The 19685-nt window shown below is 48.6% G+C and overlaps 1 protein-coding gene across 6 annotated transcripts in view; it reads left to right on the top strand.

The window, feature by feature from the left end:
* Positions 1-4837: 4837 nt before the first annotated feature.
* Positions 4838-19685, top strand: part of BCAS1 (brain enriched myelin associated protein 1) — a 36609-nt gene continuing 21761 nt past the window's right edge. For 3 of the 6 annotated variants that reach the window (XM_066198590.1, XM_066198589.1, XM_066198588.1), the window contains exons 1-6: positions 4838-4953; positions 5529-5678; positions 8520-8593; positions 8673-8754; positions 13961-14445; positions 19298-19456. In XM_066198590.1, coding sequence (XP_066054687.1) covers positions 8525-8593; positions 8673-8754; positions 13961-14445; positions 19298-19456 — 795 coding nt within the window. In that variant the 5' untranslated portion in view covers positions 4838-4953; positions 5529-5678; positions 8520-8524. Of the gene's footprint in view, positions 4954-5528; positions 5679-7310; positions 7438-8519; positions 8594-8672; positions 8755-13960; positions 14446-19297; positions 19457-19685 lie in introns of all 6 variants that reach the window. The other 3 variants (XM_066198586.1, XM_066198585.1, XM_066198587.1) reach the window with 3 other exon arrangements.

The raw sequence follows: 19685 nt of genomic DNA, 5'->3' as shown, positions 1-19685 counted from the left end.
CTGTGCTGGAGGACAGCGCTGCTCAGGGAACTCGGGAATTCTCCCGGAATAAACCTTTTTCCTCGCAGCAATGCAGAATTTGCTGAGCAATCCGGCGGGGTCACGGAGCTCGGGTGAGTTCAGAAAGAGGGGAAGGGACAACCACAGCTCCCGTCGGATATTCCAGGGGCAGCAATTAAACGATATCAAATCCCCATCCCTCACTAAGATTAATATTTCCTCCCCGGAGCTGCAGAGCTTTGATCCCTTCGGTGGAGCAGGGATATCCATCCTTGCCTCTCCACTCGGCAGAAGTTTAGCAAATCATGTTTTTGTTTTGTTTTGTTTTGTTTTTCCAGGGAGAAAAATTGGCTCCAGCTGTCCTAATCCTGCAGCGACCTGAAGGGTCTCTCCTGTGCTGGAGAGGAGCTTTAACCCTGTGCTGCAGGAATTCCCAGCTGGAATTGCAGGGAGGCTTCTCCCAGGTGAGCAGGGAGTATCAGGACACGGTGCCCCAGGCCATCGATGCCCTTTCTTGGGAAAAGTCCAAAGAAAATAGAAAAATATTCAAAGTTTTCCCTCAGCCCAAAGCCACGAGGGTGGGGAAACAAAGGTTTCAGGCCAGCCCCTGACAGCAGGGACAGTGTGGACATCACTTTATCCGCGTCCAGCTGGCACCAGGGATTTGCCAGGACACCCCTGGCTGGGGGGACTCTGCCAACCCCAGCTCGGAGCAGGCTCAGCCTCCTCGGGACAGGAGAACATCCTACACCTGACCCACGTGGATCCAACACCCCCCAAAAACCATCACCCTGCTGCAGGTCCGTGCTCGTGAACCTGCTGCAACCTCACTAAACTCAATAATTAAATACACAGTTTACAAGAAGAGGGTTGTTTTTTTTTTCTTTTCCACTTCTTTTTGTTTTAAGTAGCTGCAGCTCCTCAAATTGTCCATATTTCAGGCTTGGGAAGGGTGAAGCGCTGACAGGGGAAAGCAGAGCCTGGGGGTTCAAAGCAGAGGAAAGTTGTGAGGCAGGCTGTGCAGAAGCTGCATGAAGGAAGGGAATATTTGACATAGTATTGTTATCATCGCTGCATATTTGATAGAGACTTAAAGTGCTCCTACAGGAGAATAATTGTGGTTCAAATGCCTGTTCCACCCACTGAGGCACCACGTCTACAATAACTCTCTGTCTCAATCCCGACACAGGAACGTTTTTTCTGTTCTAGAAGCTCCCACATGGAGAAATAGCTGGTGTAGAGTCTGTAATTCTCCCCCTTTAAAAATCAAAGAATAGTGGCAGCAGGAACCTGGGGGATTTTTGCGATGGGGGAAGAAGAGACAATCAGATCGGCAGCTCCCTTCCTACATCAACACCGTGACTCACGGTCTGCAGAACCTCTGAGGCTGAAATATCATCTAAAAAGAGCTGCTCAGGCATCTCTGGGAGGCAGAATGAGGGAATGTTTCCCATCGAGCTCCAGCTGGAGCGTGTGAGCCAGAGGCTGCTGCCGCCCCAGCGTGGATCTGCGGGGATTCCTCTGGGTTTGGTGGAGCTGCTGCAGAGCCAGACCACAGGGACGGGCTGCAGCCTCACCCAGGGGCAGCAGGGGAATAATCAGGGATGGTGCTGCTCCCCCAGAGCCCGCACTGCAGCAATTATTCTCCTTTTCATTGCCCAGTCAGGCTGCACTGTGAAACACGAGACAGATCCGGCTATTAATGGGAATTCTGAGGCAGCGGGGAAATCCCACTTGCTGGAAACACAACCCTGGGCAACCACCAGGAGCCACCAGCTGTAAAGAAGCCAGGTCCAATAAAGCTCAGAACTTAAGCAGAACCAGTTTTTGCCTGGAGCCCCGAGGCAGGTTTTCAGGTTTGCAGGAACACGGGTTCAGAGGTGTTTTCCTTTTCCAGTTCCAAGCAGCACCTGCTCCCCCGAGAGGAGGGTGTTCGTGGTGCTGGGGTGATGGGGATGGCTTCACCTCTGCACCAGCTTCCCAGCTCATGTCTGTCCCAAGGATTCTGGATTTTGCCGTGGGTATCAGGGCTTTAGGAGTGCCGGCACCTTGCTTTGGGGCGTGTCAGATGTGGAAGCCCCAGCTGTGTAACAGCATCAGTCACTGCACTGCCTCGGGTGTTTTGGAAACTCACTCTGAGGAGGCTGAACCGGCAGTGTGGCCCTCAGAGTGTTTGAGGGGTGCAGTTCCATGTGAAGAACCAAACCCTGAGGATGTCAGAGGCCCAGGGGCTGGATCCGGCATTCAGGTGGCTCCCACAGCTCTCCCTGATGGATCCAGGATCCATCAATCCATGCAAATGTTTGGGCTCTCCCACCTGACAGAATCCCTGACTCACTCCATCCATCCATCCATCCATCCATCCCCTTGGGAGTGAACCATCAGAGCTGAGTCAAAACCTCATTTCTGTTTTGTTCCAAACTCTCGGAACTCCACTGTTGTTAGAGCACAGGAAATGAAGGACACGCACACAGTTGGTCGTTTGGGCAAAAAGAGGGAAGTTTATTTTTTGACTTCGATTTATATAGGTCCTGGACAATGACCAGGGATTGGAGGATTAGGTTGTCACCTCTCTGACCCCACTGGTTAAGCTAGAAGTTGATCAATTGTTTTTCCTCCAGAGAGGAATGATAAACAAAAAAAAAAAAAAAAAAAAAAAAAAAAAGAACAGTTTTTCAAACATCACTTTTGTTTACATGATAATCTGTGAAAACTCCACTGCAAAAAGGCAAACGTCAGAAGGCTGAGAAAAGATCAGGGCGACACTCCACTGGAGTTTTGCCTGATTTTGCTTTTCTGCTCGGCTGCTCTCCTGCAGGTTCCTTCTGCCCTCCCATTCTCGTGCTGCCAGAGGGGGTTTTGCTGCTCGTTCCCTCGTGCTCTGCTCAACGAACCACGGCAGCAGCAGCCAGATGGAAACCCTCACCTCAAAGCCACACATCAGCCCCTCTCCAGACCACGTGTGGCAAAAAGCAGCTGCAAATATAGACCAGGAGTCATCTGCTCCTCGCCCGTCAGTGTTTGAATGCTCTTGGCTCTCGTTCTGGACAGTAATAAAAGAAGCCGGTTAATCATTGATAATTGTTGGGAGCTCTGTGCCGTTAATGAACAGGAAGTTTTGTGCAGCTGTCAGATGCATGAGCTGAGCATTTCCTGCAGGGGAGGAAGATTTATTTGGTGACAGCTTCATTGGAGATTTTTAGAAAGGAAAAAAAAAAAAAAAAAAGCGTTTTGAGTGCTGAAAAATCATGAAAGCAACACGGTTTCCTGTGCTTTGGAGAAGATTTTTCGTGGCTGCCACCCAGCTAAATAAATCCCAGTTTGGCAACACAAAACTCACCGTGTGCCCCTCTGGCCTGTCCTTGATGAAAACATGGGATGGCTTTGGAATTACTGGAAAAGAATATTAAAGAGTTGAAAGACACCTGAAAGAACGGTTGGTTCATTGGTTCCTTCCACACAACTGGGAAAAATTAATCAGGATAAAGCTCACTGGGATGGCTCAGCTCAAGGAAAAGCCTTTTCTTGAGGAAAAGGAGCACAGTTATTCTTGTATTCACAGGTGAAGGAGACGATAATCCAAATTACTTCCTTCATGATGAATATTAAGGTCTTAAGGGTGAATTTGAAGATATTTTAGGAGCAAATAGATCCACGGAAGGCAAAATATGGTGTAAACTTATAGTGAATTTAATGACCTTCTCTTACAGAAATGAAGCGTTTCTGGAGTTAATATTTACAGCTTGCATTTCTAAACTGCGTCACGATAATTTTTTTAACGAAAAAATAAAAATAAAGAAGACAATTAGTCCAGCATTACTGCCTGAGTGAGGGGTTTCACAGCCAGGCTGGGATTCTGTGCCTCAGCCCAGGGATAAATTCTGTTCCCAGCCCCACATGAACAATCAGAGGCCATTCCTGGATCAGATTCTGTCTCTGCATGGAATTTTGTGACTCAACTCGTGGGATATCACCTGAGCTTGCAGCAGACAGGGATTTACACCAAGGAGAAGATGAGAAAGGTGCTTTACCCAGGGCTGAAGGAATCAGGATCTCCCCTCCCTTCCCACCTGCTGAGGTGCTGGATGCAGATTCCTGCTCCTCGCCATCCTCCCTGGACACACCTGCCACCCTCCACAGCCAGCACAGCCCCGGTGACAAATCTGTTTTCCTTTCCTTGTCATGGTTAATAACAGATTTATCCCCAAACCCATAAAGCAACCCCGAAACAAAAGTGGCAGCAGGATGATGATGCAAGGAAGTCAGTGAGGAAACAGATCCTGGGCATTGTGATGGTGCTCCTTCCAAACTGAAACGCTGGGAATTTTTTTTTGTTTCCTTGGTATTTTGCCTGTGGAAATTTCACTTTGCAAAGGCGGGTTTTATTGGCTGTGAAAACGGAGGACACGAAGCTCTCCCTGCTGCAGACACCCCCGGTGCCAGCGTGGGCGCCGTGACTCACCTGAGGGAGCAGCAAATCGTGACAATGCCTTCCAAAATATCAGCACTTAGTCAGTCTGCACACTTTGCAGGGGGATTAGGAGCCACGTTGACAACAGCAAACAGTCGAGCCAGCAAAAAACAACTTCGGGGGGTTTCTGGATTTTGGGGAAAGTCTGCGTTGGGAAGGGGGTTGTGGGTGTCCAGCACGATGTCACCATTCCCTGAGCAGTGTGGGGAGGGGCTGTCCCAGAGCCGGGGATCCGCAAGTGCCTTGGAGCAGGTTTGGGTGGCCAGAGAACAGAAAACTCCTGGAGAGGGCCGGGGAGGGGCATGGGGCTGCTCCACCCTGGCTGTGTTTGCGCCCAGTGTTTGTGAGCACTCCCTGGGCTGATTGTGGGGCAGAGCAGGGACAGGGACAGGGACAGAGGCAGAGCTGTCAGGGCTGGGTGAGCAGCACCTCACCTGGACCAGCTCCAGCATCCAGAGGCTGTCCCAGCCCCTCTCCCCCAGGTAACTCCTTCATATCCTTCCCACCCTTCCCATCCTTCCCCTCCTTCCCCCCTAATGTGCCGCTCTGCTGTGGCCGGTTTGGCTCTTCCTGGGTTTTCCTTTGGCAAAAGCATTTTTTTTTTTTTTTTGCGTTTGCTTTTTCACTTTTTGCCGCTCTGCTCCAGCTGTCCTGCCCGCGCTCTCCTGCTCGAGGATCCTGGGAGCTCCTGCGAGTCTCGTTTTCCTCGTTTGGGCTTTCAAGGCCCTGCTGTGCCTTTCCCCCCGCAGCGCCCCGGCTTTTCCTGCGGGAGGACAGCAGGATGGGCAGCACAGCTCCATGGCAGAGCCTTTCCCCCGGCCAACCTGGGGTTGATCGCTCACCTGGTGACATTGTGGCGCTGTGCCCTCCCCGAGAGCCCAGGGCGTGGATGTTTGAACTATTTTGCTTTTCCTACTTGGCTCCAGCGTGGAGTGGCTGAAGGAATTATATCAGACCGTCCCAAGAGCCTTAAGGACTGTAACTCGGCGTGTCCTGCGTGCCCAGCCCCTGCCAGGCTGGATTCGAGGTGCTCTCGGGTGTTCCTTGTTTGCTGTAGGTGACTCATCCCAAACCTTCCTCCTGCTGTCCCTGGTGTGCCCAGTGCTCCTCCTCAGGGCTCGGAGCCACCTGGCCCTGCTCTGCTCAGCCCCAGCACGTGTCCCAGAGCCTCTCTCTCCCTGCGGGACACGGCGGAGCTGCGCTCAAGGTAAGCACAATTACAACTTCTGAACCCTGCGCTGGGATCGGCCTTTTCTTCGCTCCACGTCCAGCAGAGCTGAAAATTCCGGTTTTTTTCCACCCGGACACGGCCGTGTCCTCCGGCCCAGCCGGGTTCCCAGGGCAGGGAAGTGGGTTGTTGTCTCTCTGATGTTTGAACACAACATATGGTGAGTTTTAGTGGGGAGTTTATTGTGGGTTTTGGCATTGATGGACAAGGGTGGTTGCAATATTCCAGGCTGGTCAATACATCAGGGAGGTGAGGCGTGGCTGCCTTTAGCAGTACACAGCAGATCAGGGATTTTGCTGTCATTTTCTCTCCGATTTTCAAAGCTTTTACCATTCTGCCAGGACCAAACCAATGATTTCTGAGAGAGTGAAAAAGGAGGATTTTCCCAAGCCTTGAACTTGGCATGCTACAGTTCACGTAACATTAAAACCAATTAAAAATACATTTCTTTTCCTTTTGAATTATTCTCTGTGTTACAATGGCAGCATAATTTGGGAGAGGGATTGTTTCAGAGCTGTGGGAGCTGGTAGTTCATGTTCCTTTTGGAACCAGCCAGGCTGGATTCCAGCTGGCCTGAGGAGCCCCCCACCAGGACAATATCCTTGGGACTTGGTGAAAAACCTGTACCTAGAAAAGAAGCTTAGGGACAGGAATTACTGCAGCTCCTCCTGGCTTTTAAGGGCTTTCCTCTCATCTTGAAGAATGTTCTTGTATCAGAATCATCTCTTTTCCCCTCTCTGTCCTCAAAATTTTTCTTCTATAAAAATTGTTGAATTTTCTCTCACAATGTGAGGAAGAATTTCTTGCCAAGAGCCCTGGAAGAGCTCCAGGGAGGGCGTGGATCTCCCTCTCTGGGACATCCCAAAGCCACCTGGATGAGCTCCCGTGTCACCTGCTGCAGGTGGCCCTGCCTGGGCAGGGCTTGGGCTGGGTGATCTCCGGAGAGCCCTTCCAACCCAATTCTCCCTGCAATTCCCTGATTATCTCACTCACAAACACATCGGGGGAGCCCCTTTGTTTCCCAGAAAACCTCTTTGCCCTCGCACTGAGTAGCTTCAGCTTCGTGATGTGATACGTCAGTTGAGGGAAAAATGAGGGAAAAACGGATCTGACCGTACAAACAGAGGTCTGAGCACTCCGGGAAAAGCAAAACCATCCCATGGGAATGGCAGGGCTGGAGCAGTCGGTTTGCAGCGCTCCGGAGTCACGCACGGGGACAATCAGCTGCAGGAGCTGCAGGAGCTGTGCTGGCAGAAGGGCAGAGCTGTGACATCAGCTGGAAACTCTGCCAGCCCCATTCCATTTTCCGTGTTTGTGTCATCGCTGCTGCTGCTGCTGCTGCTCACGTTTGTCTGTAGGTGGCAGCGACCTGTCATTTTTCTTTAAAATCGGGCACAAGTAGCACACACGGATGTTCTCTGTACCATACAGCGGTTTGGGGCTGGGAGCTGACCCTGCCCTCCCATTCCAATCCCAGGGAATGTGATTTATTAAAACTACTATTTCCCTTTTTTTTTTTTTTTTTTTTTTTTTTTCTCTGATGGCAGCAGTTATTTAATTAAAATTTAATATAATTGATTTAAAGGAGGTGTTCTCCCCTATTCTTTGCAGCTTCACCGATTCACGCGGGCAGGAAGCAGAGCAATAATAACTTTGGTGGCTGTGGCGGCTGTGCAGGACATCCCAAAGGATGAGCACAGCTCCAGCCTCCTCTCCTTGGGCACCTCCCTCTCTCCAGGTGTGGCTCGGGGAGAATTTCCTTTTGTTTATTCCCCTTTGTTTATTTGGGTGCTTCAAACAGCAAACACACATTTATATCCTAAGTCAATAGGAACTCCTCTCTTGCCTTGGCTCCGCTTTGCCCTTCCACCGTTTTTCACGGGTGTTCAGCCCCAAGAATTTACACGGCAAGCTCAGAGGGCACATAAACGTATTTTAAATGAAGGGGAAGAGAAGAGAAGAGAAGAGAAGAGAAGAGAAGAGAAGAGAAGAGAAGAGAAGAGAAGAGAAGAGAAGAGAAGAGAAGAGAAGAGAAGAGAAGAGAAGAGAAGAGAAGAGAAGAGAAGAGAAGAGAAGAGAAGAGAAGAGAAGAGAAGAGAAGAGAAGAGAAGAGAAGAGAAGAGAAGAGAAGAGAAGAGAAGAGACCTCCTAAATTGATTGGAAATTAAGAGGAAAAGAAAAGTAAAACAAACCAACCCCGCAGAAGATTTATGTGAATTTGTACTCAGGCTGCAGTTCAGGCTTTCCATGTGCGATCCCTTTCCACGCTGCCTCTTCTCCTTCTCTCTGCCTTTCATTAAAGACAAACCCAACGAAACCACACGAGCTGTTGTGATTTATGCCCACATTTCAGCCGGGTTCTGCTGCTCCCTCCTGAGCCCCGAGGGATTCTGCAGGTGGAACTGTTTGCCTCCACAAACCAGAAAAGTTTCTTAGTTTGTGCTGGTTTTGGGGAGCAGCAGCGAGCCCTGAGCACGATGGGTTTGTGTCAGACCGCTCGGGGCAGGTGCCTTGGGAAGGCAGGAGGGATTTTAAGGGTTTGGGAAGGCAGGAGGGATTTTAGGGGTTTGGGAAGGCAGGAGGGATTTTAGGGGTTTGGGAAGGCAGGAGGGATTTTAGGGGTTTGGGAAGGCAGGAGGGATTTTAAGGGTTTGGGAAGGCAGGAGGGATTTTAGGGGTTTGGGAAGGCAGGAGGGATTTTAAGGGTTTGGGAAGGCAGGAGGGATTTTAGGGGTTTTAACAGCCTGTCCCCTTTGCCCGTCTCGTATTGATGACAGAGAAAAGGTTATTTGGGGTTTTTTCTCTTCTCCACGTCCCCAGGAGTTATGGGGAACACCCCGGGCGTGCCAGAGGAAGCTGAGGATGACAACACCTGCACAGTGAAGAGTTACCAGGTGAGCAGCCCCACTCCCACCTCCCCTGGCTGCTGCCAGCGCAATCCCCTGACGTCCTAAAAACTCTTCGTTATTCCAGCCCCTCTCCGAGTCTCCTGATGGGATTAAAAATGGATCGGTGGTGTTTGTTCAGAGCCCTCCCCCGGCAGTGAATGGTGAAGGTAAGGTCTAGGAAGGGGGTTGGAAATATTTATTGTACTGAAGGCAAAATAAATATCAATGCCCAGCTTTGAAATAAGGGATGAACACGCTCCAGCTCTTACTTGTAAGTGTGGAAAGTTTAAACAGAACAAAAAGGAAAAGAGGGAATCCTTTCCAAAGTTCTCTGGACGCTGGTGAATAGTTCTGGGGATTTGGTTCTTCCCTGGCCCCCAAAAAGTGGATTTACAGAGGGCAGGGTTTGTGTGGAGCGTCATCAGGCAGGTTTGGTGCTGGGCCCCGCCGGGTTTGTGACAAACCCTGCCCAGGCTCTGCGGGAATTCCTGGGGGAATTCGTGCCTCCCACAACCCTGGGGGAATTGTAGCTGCAAGGAGCCCAAATTCAGGCTCTTGGGAAGGACAAAACGCGGCAGTGCAGGGGGATTCTGGACTCTTTGGGGTTTCTGGGGGACATCAGGAAATAATTTACGAGAAGAGAACCGTTCATGTGTTGGAAAGGGCTAAAAAAATCCCCGTCCTGGCTGCGTGTTCTGATCCACAGGATGATAAAATCTCAGAAAACACCTCTGCTTTTTTTTATACCAACCCGTATTTCTGACCTCTTCAGCAGCAATTTCCAACAACTGCAATTGTAGAAATGTTCATGATAGAATCTTCATCCACCTGAACATTTCCATCTCATTCCCTCTTTCCCGGTCCTGTGTTCTTGAGCAGGGGCGTTGCTTTGACTTGAAAGATACTGAGTAGTTATTTATCAATAATTACATTTTTATAGGGACGTTTTTCTGTCTTGTTTTTAATTTCTCATCAGCAGCATCCCTGTTCCCAGCTCTGAAATTCAGCCACTCTCCTTGTCCCTGCAGCTCCTTTTCTTTTCAGCATAAATAAACCCCAACAATCCCCCTGCAATCGTACAAGGGAAGAAAATACAATTCGATGCTGAGAAAAATACTTTGTGATTTGTTGTTAAGAAGACCCTCTCAGTCAGTCACAGGCGCTTGAAAAATTCTAAATTTGGGTTAAAATAATCCAAGGCCGGTGTGGGGATATGCAGATGGTTCTGATAACAGCTCAGTTCCTGTTCCGTGGCCCAAATTTCCCGGTGCATCCCACCATCAGTCACTCCAGGCAGTTGCCTACCAGCAAAGCCTCCCTCTGTGCGTTTTTTTCTGGTGTAAATCAGCAGAGTTCTGAGGAGGAAATAAAAGCCAGATGATTTACGCTGCCTGAAGACCCAGAAAATACATGGGCATTTCATTCCTCGCGCGTAAAACGGAGCATATGGGACTGCTTTGCTTAAATGGATTACCTAATTAATGTAATTGCTAAATCAGTTTAAGTAGCAAGTTGCAAAATTAGACGTTTCTGTGTTGATGTTTCTTGTATTTTAGCTTTTTTTTCCCCCCATTTGAAAAGCAGTTTAAATCACTGAGATACAATTGAAATCTCCATCTTTGTGCAATGTAATCCAGGTCTTGGAGAAATAAAAGTGATAGAAGTTATTACTATGGAAAACATAGCTCTAAAGTGAAATACTTCAATAAATAGAGGTTTTTTGGGGGCATAAAGTGAGGATTTTGGGGAGAGCCAGAGCTGAAAAAAGGGAACCTTTTTGTCCTTTCAGTAATAAAAGCGCTTGGTGAGCAACAGGTGAAGGGGGGAAGGTCGGAATGAAGTTTTCTGTCTCTGATTTGCATTACACAGAGCAGAAATGCAGCGGGAGGACAAAACGGGAACAACGGGGTGGGAATTCCACGAGGACTGAAACAACGACCCGCTCCTAAAAACAATTACAAAGGAGTTAAAAAGATTACAAAGGAGGAAAGTTGAGCGAAGGTGCAGCTCCTCTGTGCCGGAGGATAAATCCCATCCAGCAAATCCTGCAAGCAGCCAGAACCCAACAGAAATCCCGACTGCAGCAGCTCGGTCTGCCTGTGGGGCCTGAAATGTGAAATATTTCAGGGATGTTTTCAGAGAATGATCATTGCTGTTGTTGCTGCTGGCTCCTCTCCCCCCATCTCCATTAATTTCTGGAAATCTGTAGGTAAACAATGCAAGTTAAATAAGATGATTCTTGGAGAAAAAAAATCCATGGAACAGTGAAGTAAGATGGTGAAAGGATATTAGTGTGTTCTTTATTTTTTATTTTTTTTTAGGGAAGGAAGAATGTTTTATTTTGGATTAGTATTTGCTGCAGAAATTCATCCAGGGCTGTTGTACCCACTGTGCTGCCCTGCACTGCTGGAATTCCTGGTGCCAAATGTCGCCTTGGAGCCCTCGATGGTTTCTTCGGGGCCATGGAAGTATTTTCTCCACGTTTATCTGAAAACCAGGGGAGAAAAAAAAGTGCTGTGTGGCTCTGATTCCATGGCTGAGCAAAATATTTGTTTGTGGCCGCCTTGTAGTCAAGACAAAGGGATGGGATGAGCTTTAAGGTCCCTTCCAACCCAAACCACTCCACGGTTCTGTGATTTTGGATTAACCATCGATCTGCTCTATTTTTTTTTTTATTTCTTAAGTCAAGGAAAAAATGTTGGTCTAATTTGTCAAATTCCAGAAAAAAAACCAAAATCTCCTTGAGTGTGCTCTTACAGAAGAGGGACTTTGTGTGGCCACAAAATTTCCTTTTCAACACACCCTGGTGAAGGGAAGGGGAAAGGCAAATCCGCTGGAGTGTGACTGCCTTTTGTTAAAGAGTTGAAAGGCAAATGCCCGAGCAGGAGCAGCCTGAAATGCAGTCTGGAAATTGTGTATTGATTTTCATTTCAGAGCAGCTTTTAATCTCAGTCACAACAAGCGGCTTTGATCTGCTCAAAGACCCGGCCTAGAATTTGGGGGGGGGGATTTTGCTTATCTTTGCGATTCTGCCCCTGGATTGAGGAATAAATCTGGGGGAAAAATGGCACTGATGCATCTTTAAAAACAAAAATAACACTTTTCACCCAAATACCAGAATTCCAAGGCTTTTCTCCCTCAGTTTACCCAGCCCAGCACTGGTGGTGGGGTCTGTCCTGCCTCTGTGTGAGCAGATTTTCCTTGGAGCAGCTGGAGCTGTCCTGACACAACACACACACACACACACACGCAGCAGAGCCCGTGGCAGTGACATTTGCCAGGGCTTCCATCCCTTCCATGATAATCAGAGATAAAAGGAGCCCCGTGGGTTCCTGAGCTGCTGCTTGTTTAGCTGGTTTTCTTAATTCTGAGCTTCTACCCCTTCTTTTTTATGCTGAAGTCACTTTTCCTGTGGTGCATTTGCTATCTGTTACATAAAGCAGAGGCTCGGCACCTCTTACAATTACTTTCCAGTGGGTATTGTTGATCCTTCCTTTAGCTGCGGAAGAGTTTTTGATTTTTTTGCTTCCTTCCCAAGTTTCCAGCTATAATTAGAAGACCTTTTTTTCAAACATTACTTCAGGAGGCTCAGGAGACTACAGCTGATCCTTAGTGGCTCCAGCTGAGTATCTAAATAGGAGCTGGAGTAGCTGTAATTTTTATTTTTGCTGTGCCTGTCAGGACACTGAGATTGAAACTGGTGCTCATGGAATATCTCAGGAGGGAATTGCTGGCCAAGGATTCCTGCCAGTGGAGTTGCTTCCTTACAGGAACAGCAGAATCCAGGAAAAAAAAACCCAGTAATTCATGCCCAGGAAATGGAAATAAATCCCTTTGCCTGCCAGAACAGGTTGTGCTCAGGAGCTCCGGCCCCTCTGCCCAAAACACAGAGAGGGAGCAAAAGGCGCGTTAAAAATGATCCCAGGGGAGGAGTTGGGAGCCAGGTCCTGGCCGGACCTGCTGATGTTTTGTGGGGTTATCCAGAATCCCTGCGGAGGTGGGAAGCTGGGGGAAATCTGCTGTGAAAAGCCAAGGGGTACCTTTGAAAGCCGGCATCTAAAATTGTTCCGTTTTCCCAATCTCAAAGAATTTCACACTGAAGGTCTGTGCCGTGTGGAAGACGTGTTTCAGTCAGGTTTCTTTGGTATCTGGGGTTTTCTTTCTCTTAAAGGAAAATGTGAAAGGCATAATATTGACTAGACTATTACAATTATAATTCGAAATCATTTCGATTTTGCATTGAAACTGACAATTTTCCCCGTTCCAATTCAGCAAGTCGGTGTGAGCCTGTCAGTTTTCCGCAGTTATAATTAAATAGCTCTGAATTCATCCCTGCAACGTGGTGATGACTGACAGGGAAATCAGATCCATATTCCAGCCCAAGGAGGGAAGAGCAGCTGAAGCTCGGGGGGAGCTGTAAAATTTACCTCTCGACAAGACCCTTTCTTGTTGGGGTTTCACACCACATCATCCATGGCTCTGCCTCCCAGCCACAAAACAGAGCCAAGCAATTTCTTCTGTCTCTTGTTTCCTTCGCCTCGTGCAAAACAGGAGCTGCCTTTTCCTGCCTGTGAATCCCATACCAGGGGTTTTCCCCTCAACCATGTTTAATGAAATCATAAAATGTGATTTTAAATCAAAAGGGGTTTTTGCATCTAAGGTGTGATGGCCACGCGTGCGCGCGTGGAGTGATTCGTGCGAGGTTTGGGGGAGGAAATGTGATTCTGAGCCACAGTTTGTGGGTAAAGAGGAGAAATGTAAAGAGAGATGTAAGGATAAGAAACCTGGCTCGGATGTGATTTATCAGTATTCAAATCAGGCTTAAAATAACCCGCAGGCAAGGGAGGAGTGGAGGTGGGAGCCAGGGAACGGGATCAATCCTGGTGCTTTCCATTCTCTGTGCTTCTTTGGCTTTGACAGAGGAGAGGGTGATACGCTGATGTGTAACCCTCGAGTTTTACTGGGGTAAAACTTTATAAAAGTCTCAGGTTTTACTGGGGTGGTTTTATTTTGCACATCACCGTTTCAATTTGCTCTCCACTGGGCTGAGTAGTGCCAAACGGGGCTGGCAGCTGGCTTTGACACTGCGAGGGGGATGAGCAGAGGGTAAAATTTGCACTGATTTCAGGGCTCAGGGAAGCCAAAATCATCTCTGAGGGATGAGCAGCAGCACTGGGGTTCCCAAGGGTTCTCTTGTACATCTCCAAATTCCCTTTCTCGCTCTGTTCCAGGGGATGCCAGGGCAGGTACTGGCTGGGATGAAGCTGCTGCATTTCTCGGGGATAATTCCCTTTCTCGCTCTGTTCCAGGGGATGTCAAGGGATAACGCTGCTGCATTGCTGAGGGATAATTCCCTTTCTCCCTCTGTTGCAGGGGACGCCAAGGCTCACCGGGATAACGCTGGCGGGGCCATGGCGGGCGGGCAGAGCGGCGGGAGCGCTGCCAGCAGAGCCGTGCCAGCTGCCCGGCCCCGCTCCGTGCTGCCCTTTCCCTGGGCTGTACCAGGGCGTTCCGAGCAGCCAGCGGCGCCTCCAGCCCCCGCAGAGCCCGCTCCTGATGCCACCGGGCTGAACAAAGCCCCGAGTGAGGGCGCGGAGGGGCCCGGGGCAGCTGCGGGGAGCCATAAAACCCTGGGCCAGGCCCCGCTGCAGGACATCGAGCTCGCGGCGACACCTGAGGGACAGGATGCGGCCGCCCCAAAGGCCAAACAAGTGACGACGCTCTTCGACAGGATCTTCAAGGTGGAGAAAGGCAAGGGGAGGACACGAGGTGACCCTCAGGAGGGAAGGCAGGGCTCGGACGTTCCCAACGGGAGCATCGTCGCGGCCGGCGCAGCCAACGGGGTCCCGCTGGGCAAGGCAAGTGCTGCCGTTAAATAAGTATCCGTTAATTTCATTTCCAGTGACGGAGGCTCTTGGGAATGGTGGCAGAGTGGGATAACTCCATGTAGCGGTGGGAATAAATCCCTGTTTCGCTCTAAAATGACCACAGGTAACACCCCAGGGGCGGCTGGACAGAGGTGTGGAGGATGAACCTTGTGGCCAAGCTCTGTCTCATGACTCCATCACCTCCGGTTTAATTTAATTTATAATTCCCTGAAAGGGCTGGGCAACACTGCTCCGATTGCCAGCAGGAACAGCTGCCAGCTGCCAAGGAAAGCAAAAGTACCTGAAATTAAAACTCTTTCTTGTGCTTTAGGACCTTGGAGTTTGACACGGGATGGTTTTCTAAAAGTTCTTCGGTGCGTTTTGTGCCGTGCTTAAAGTAGTCCTACTTCCCGAGCAATGGATGCTGGATACCCCATCTATCGAAACAGGGAAAGGAATATTCCAAAAAAAGGAATATTGTGCAGCAACGATTTTTGTACTCCAGCTTATTCTGATGTTTTAGTCAAGGAAAAGTGGTTCATTGGAAAGGATTTTACAGGATGAGGATGTGATATAAGAAACTGTGGATCTTAACTGAACGAACACTCTGGTCAGAGGAGCTGAAAGTTCATGCGAGTTTAGAGTTTTGCACTTCCTGCTGAGACTGATCTCAGCAAGGGCATTATAAAATTAATTTTTGGGGAATTAACTACGGAAAAAGCCCATCCTCTGAAAGGGAACAATGGTGTAACTCTGAGCTCTGCTGGAGAGGTGGGATGCAGGAATTGGTGATCAAATTGAAACCCTGCCTATTGTCAGGAACAGGAGGGGAAAAACAACGTGTAAATACCATTTTAATAACTGCCTTTATTGGCCAGTTCAGCCTTACAAATAAGATTGTGGTCGCTGATGCCTTGGGTAGTGCTGAACTTAACTCACGAGATACTCACTGCTTACACAGCATTGCAAACTGCCCCAAAACTCTTTTATTTTTCATCTTTGCCTTCTCTATCTTGGACCTTCTCAAATTTGAAGATCACATTTCTTGTGTACATTTACCCGTTGTAATAATTTTCTGAGGGTTCATTTTTAAGAAAAAACCCAAAACAGTCTCATTTTTCAGCCCAGCTTTTCAACACCCCAGATTCCTGCGGATATTTTTGACTGTCGCACACACAACGAGTCTCCCCCGTGCCTTGCAGGAATTGTCTCTTTCCCCACCAAATTCTCTATTCTGCTGTCACTGCAGCGACGCTGCTTTCATTTACAGAGTGGGGAAGGTCACAGCTGGGGCTGTTGAAGGAACGGTGTGAAAGTCTAAGGAAAGAACAGTTTGGAGCAGTTGTAACTAAAATTCAGAGTTGAACTTTGCTGCGAGCAGTCCAGTTGAGAGCTCAGGTGAGGCAGTGCTGTATGAGCATCATCAGGGACAGAAGGGAGCTGAAATCATTCTCCCAGTTCAAACAGGGCAGCACTGCTAACCCAGATCAAGCTTTATCAGATCCATAACACCTGGATTTCTTCTTAATTCCTACTGATTTGCAGCTCTGCTCCTTGGGCCCATCCACATCCTGGAGGTCCCTGCTGGGAATAGCCTGGAAATCCCAGGCCCTGCTGAGCCCTGGGTGGTGTTGGGTCTGTCTGGGGGTGTCTGCAGGATCCCCGGAGCTTTTTGGAACCCAGGAGCATTCCTGAGGGCAGCTCTGGTTATCAAGAATGCCTCTGCATCTCTTAGGTGTGTGCTTAAAGCTGCACCGTGGCAGTCTTTGAGGACTCACAAAATCGAGGTTCACTGTAAATAAATGATAGATCTGGATCAGGGAGAGGAATTTTAACCTTATGCTTGAATTTTTGGGCTGTAAAGACACGGAAAGGAATATATGGTGGGGGCAGAGAGGAGTTAAGCACCTTTTCTGGGGAAAATGCATCAGCTAAACACTGACGTGTTGCCAAATTTAGCTCAATCCCTAAAACAAAGGCTGTGGCTCTGCCTTGCAGCACAGTCGCCTTCTGTTCCCTCTGAAGTTCCAATTCTCCCCTCGGATGGGAGAATGACCAAGCCTAATTTAATTACTGTTACTGCAGTAACTACAAACTGTTACCAAATAATCATACTAAAAATCAAGATATCGCTGCCAACAGCTCCTTTTTCTTCTCTCTCTCTCTCTCTGTGTCTCTTTTTTCTTTTTTTAATCTCTTTGTGGATTATGGCTTGTAGTATCTGCAAATGCTAAAAGCAAAGTTTCCCTGCACTGGGTGCCAAGACAAAACAAACAGCGTTGCTGGTGAGTAAGAGAGAGGCTCCACAGTTGTAGCTTAAGAGCTGCACAAACATTCTGTGTTTGCCGAGCCACTCTTTATTTTTGTGGTCTACAAAACTACATTCAGAGCGCAGCATAATTAAAACAAGGGCAGAATTCATGAATTCATGAAGCATTTACTATGTGAGCCAAAGAAAAGATAAATTATATGCCTGAAATGTTTCACTGAGCCATGATTCATGCAAACAAAAGTGCTGGCAGGAATACATTCTTTTGATATGTTTGGGGTTGTTTTATTTTTTTTTTTCCCCCCTGATGACTGAACTGAAACTACAGTATATATTTAAGGTGTTTATTACCCCCAAATTTAGCTTCTCAAAGGCATGAATTGAACATTTACATGGCATCTATTAACTCCTAATACTGATCTTGTGTTTTTCCGGGGGTTTTCTTTCATTATTTCCCCCCGGGGCTTTGGGCGGGGAGCAGCCACAGAGGCTTTTGTGGTGATCCTGTGGGGCTGTGCGTTCTCTGTGCCCGATTTTCAGGGCTCTTCCTGCAGGAATATTCCCCTGGGAGCACCGGATGGATCAGAGCCACCTCTCCCAGGTCACATTTGAGGGATTCTCTGTGGCCAAGGGAATCACGGAGAGGGATCCTCCAGCAGGGCACGGTCATTTTTAGTGGGGAAAAAATCAGAATAAAAGCGTTCTAAAGAACCTTTCCCTGTGCTGGGTGATTAAAATACCACCACAACTGTTTAATATGGATTTCTTTATGTCACCAGTGGAAGGAATTGACTTTAAATGCTTTAAAACTTCAGAGGGATCAGGAGAGCTGGGTGTGGGGTGGGCAGTGCCAACAGAGCACAGAGAGTTAGAGTGTACATTGAAAAGGGCACATCAAATGGGGCACGCCTGAGCTCTGGAGTTGGAGTTCAGGGATTTGGGGATAGCCCCAGCTCTTAGGATCTGCAGGGGCTTTCTCCTCTTTGTCAGGGAGATGTCCTGGATCAGCCAGAGGTGCTGGAAAGAGCCTTTGTGCAGCTGTCTCCTGAAATGCATCCCAAAGCCAGCGCTTGGGATTGCCTAGAATTAAAAAAAAAAAAAAAAAATAAAAAAAAAAAAAAATTAATCTGTTTATTTTTCTTGATTGCATCCAGCACTAAAGAGTTGGATGGCACCAAGCACTGGGGCTGTGAAGCTGGTTTTGTTTAGCAGCACATCAGCCACCACCTCCTCCTCCTCCTCCTCGTCCTCCTCCTCTCAGATGTCCCTCTAACAGCTGGAGCAGAGCCAGCCTTTCCCATGGCCCCAGAGCTCTGTGGGTGTCCCCCCGGGCCGGCGTGGCCACGCGTGTCCCACACGGGACAGATTGTTCCTGGGGCCGCTCTGGGGCTGGCAGCAGCACCCAGTGCTGGGTGAGAGCCGCCAGCGGCCCGCTGAGCGCTCCGGCACTGCCCTGCTGCTTCCTGGGCCAGCTTGGAGAACTCGGTGGGTGGGGAATTGCACTGAAGTCCCTTCTGGCATTTCGATGGACACATTAACTCCCTGGGCTCTGTTGGCACTGCCCACCCCACAGCCAGCTCTCCTCATCCCTCTGAAGTTTTAGAGCATTTGGAGTCTATTCCTTCCACTGGTGGCATAAAGAAATCCATATTATAAAATTATCGTGCTATTTTAATCACCCAGCACAGGGAAAGGCTCTTTAGAACGCTTTTACTCTGATTTTTCCCACTCAAAGAAGCACTGAGCTCTAATGGGCTCGTTAGGGAAAAACCCTTTGATGTCATTCGGGCCCTCTTTGGTGTCACTCGCTGCTGCACAACACTTGTGTTGAGTTTTCCTGTGCAGGCTCGAGGCAAAGGTGGCCAAAATGGAAAGTAAATTCAGTGTGAGAGGTGCCAAACTCTCCAAAACTGGTTCAAAAAGTGGTTTTGTTGTACCAGACCCTTGTCTGGGTGTCTAAACAGAAAACAAGTATCTTAATATTACCCACCTGTGAGTGCTTGAGCACTGCAAAACCTTTAGGGGCTCTGGGAACTGTAATTCCATGAAGAGAAGAGGCAGCTCCATCTGGCTAAGGGGAATTACTTGGATTTGTTGCCTTTTTCCTTCTTTTAATGCAAGTCGCAATTGTGTAAAATAGATATAGATAGATTTCATTGCTTTTATTTTGATAAAAATGACTCCTGGCGTGGCAGAAAAGAGAATCAGAAGCCACTCCTGTGGGGTGCACTCCGACACGGGGCTGGCAGAGCCCAAAATCTCAACATTTGCTCCCATTTTTCCACAAGCTCAGCCTTGAAAAGAGAAAAGTGGAGTTTGGGACTCGCCCTGTGCTTGTTGTGGCTGAGAACAACGTTCCCCCAGCAGCAGCAAGTGCTGAATGTGTGAGGAACGAGGGCAAGGAGGGGGATAAATGCTGGATTGTTCCGAGCCCGTGGGCTGGGCAGGAATGGTTGGAATTGCTGCTGTGACTCCCGAGCGAGTCACAAAAGTCACTTTCGCATTCCGCCAGCAATCGGGCAAGCTGGCAGCCAGCAAAAATAAACCCCCTTTTATTGTTGTTTTTTTTTTTAGGAGATAGATGAGTGCAGCCAGCAGGAGCCTGGGCAGGACTCTGCAGGTGAACAGGTCCCAGCTGCTGCTGCAGCACCTGGCAGGGCACAGGCACAGCAGGACAGTCCCCAGGCAGCTGCTGCAGGACAGGGCTCAGTCATGAGCTTCCTCAGAACACTGGTAAGTTCTGCCTTGCCTTTCCATCTCCTTGTGGTTCAGTTGCTTCCAAAAATCCACCCGAGGGATTGAAAAAATTGGATAAATAAGGTGGAAATGTCTAAATAAATGTGGAATGTTCTCTGTGCTGGGCACTGGAGGGATGAGTGAGGGGTTGTGAAATGCTCAAGTGAGCACCGCCTGCTCTGCAGACTCCACTTCTGCACGGATACTCACAGATCTTTAACTCTCC

Source organism: Chamaea fasciata, unplaced genomic scaffold (genome assembly GCF_029207755.1).
Source record: "Chamaea fasciata isolate MVZ Bird 193981 ecotype frontalis unplaced genomic scaffold, bChaFas1.0.hap1 SCAF_17, whole genome shotgun sequence".
Taxonomy (NCBI): domain Eukaryota; kingdom Metazoa; phylum Chordata; class Aves; order Passeriformes; family Sylviidae; genus Chamaea; species Chamaea fasciata.
The sequence above is the reverse complement of the archived record's forward strand: the minus strand, read 5'-3'. Positions and strand labels throughout refer to the sequence as shown.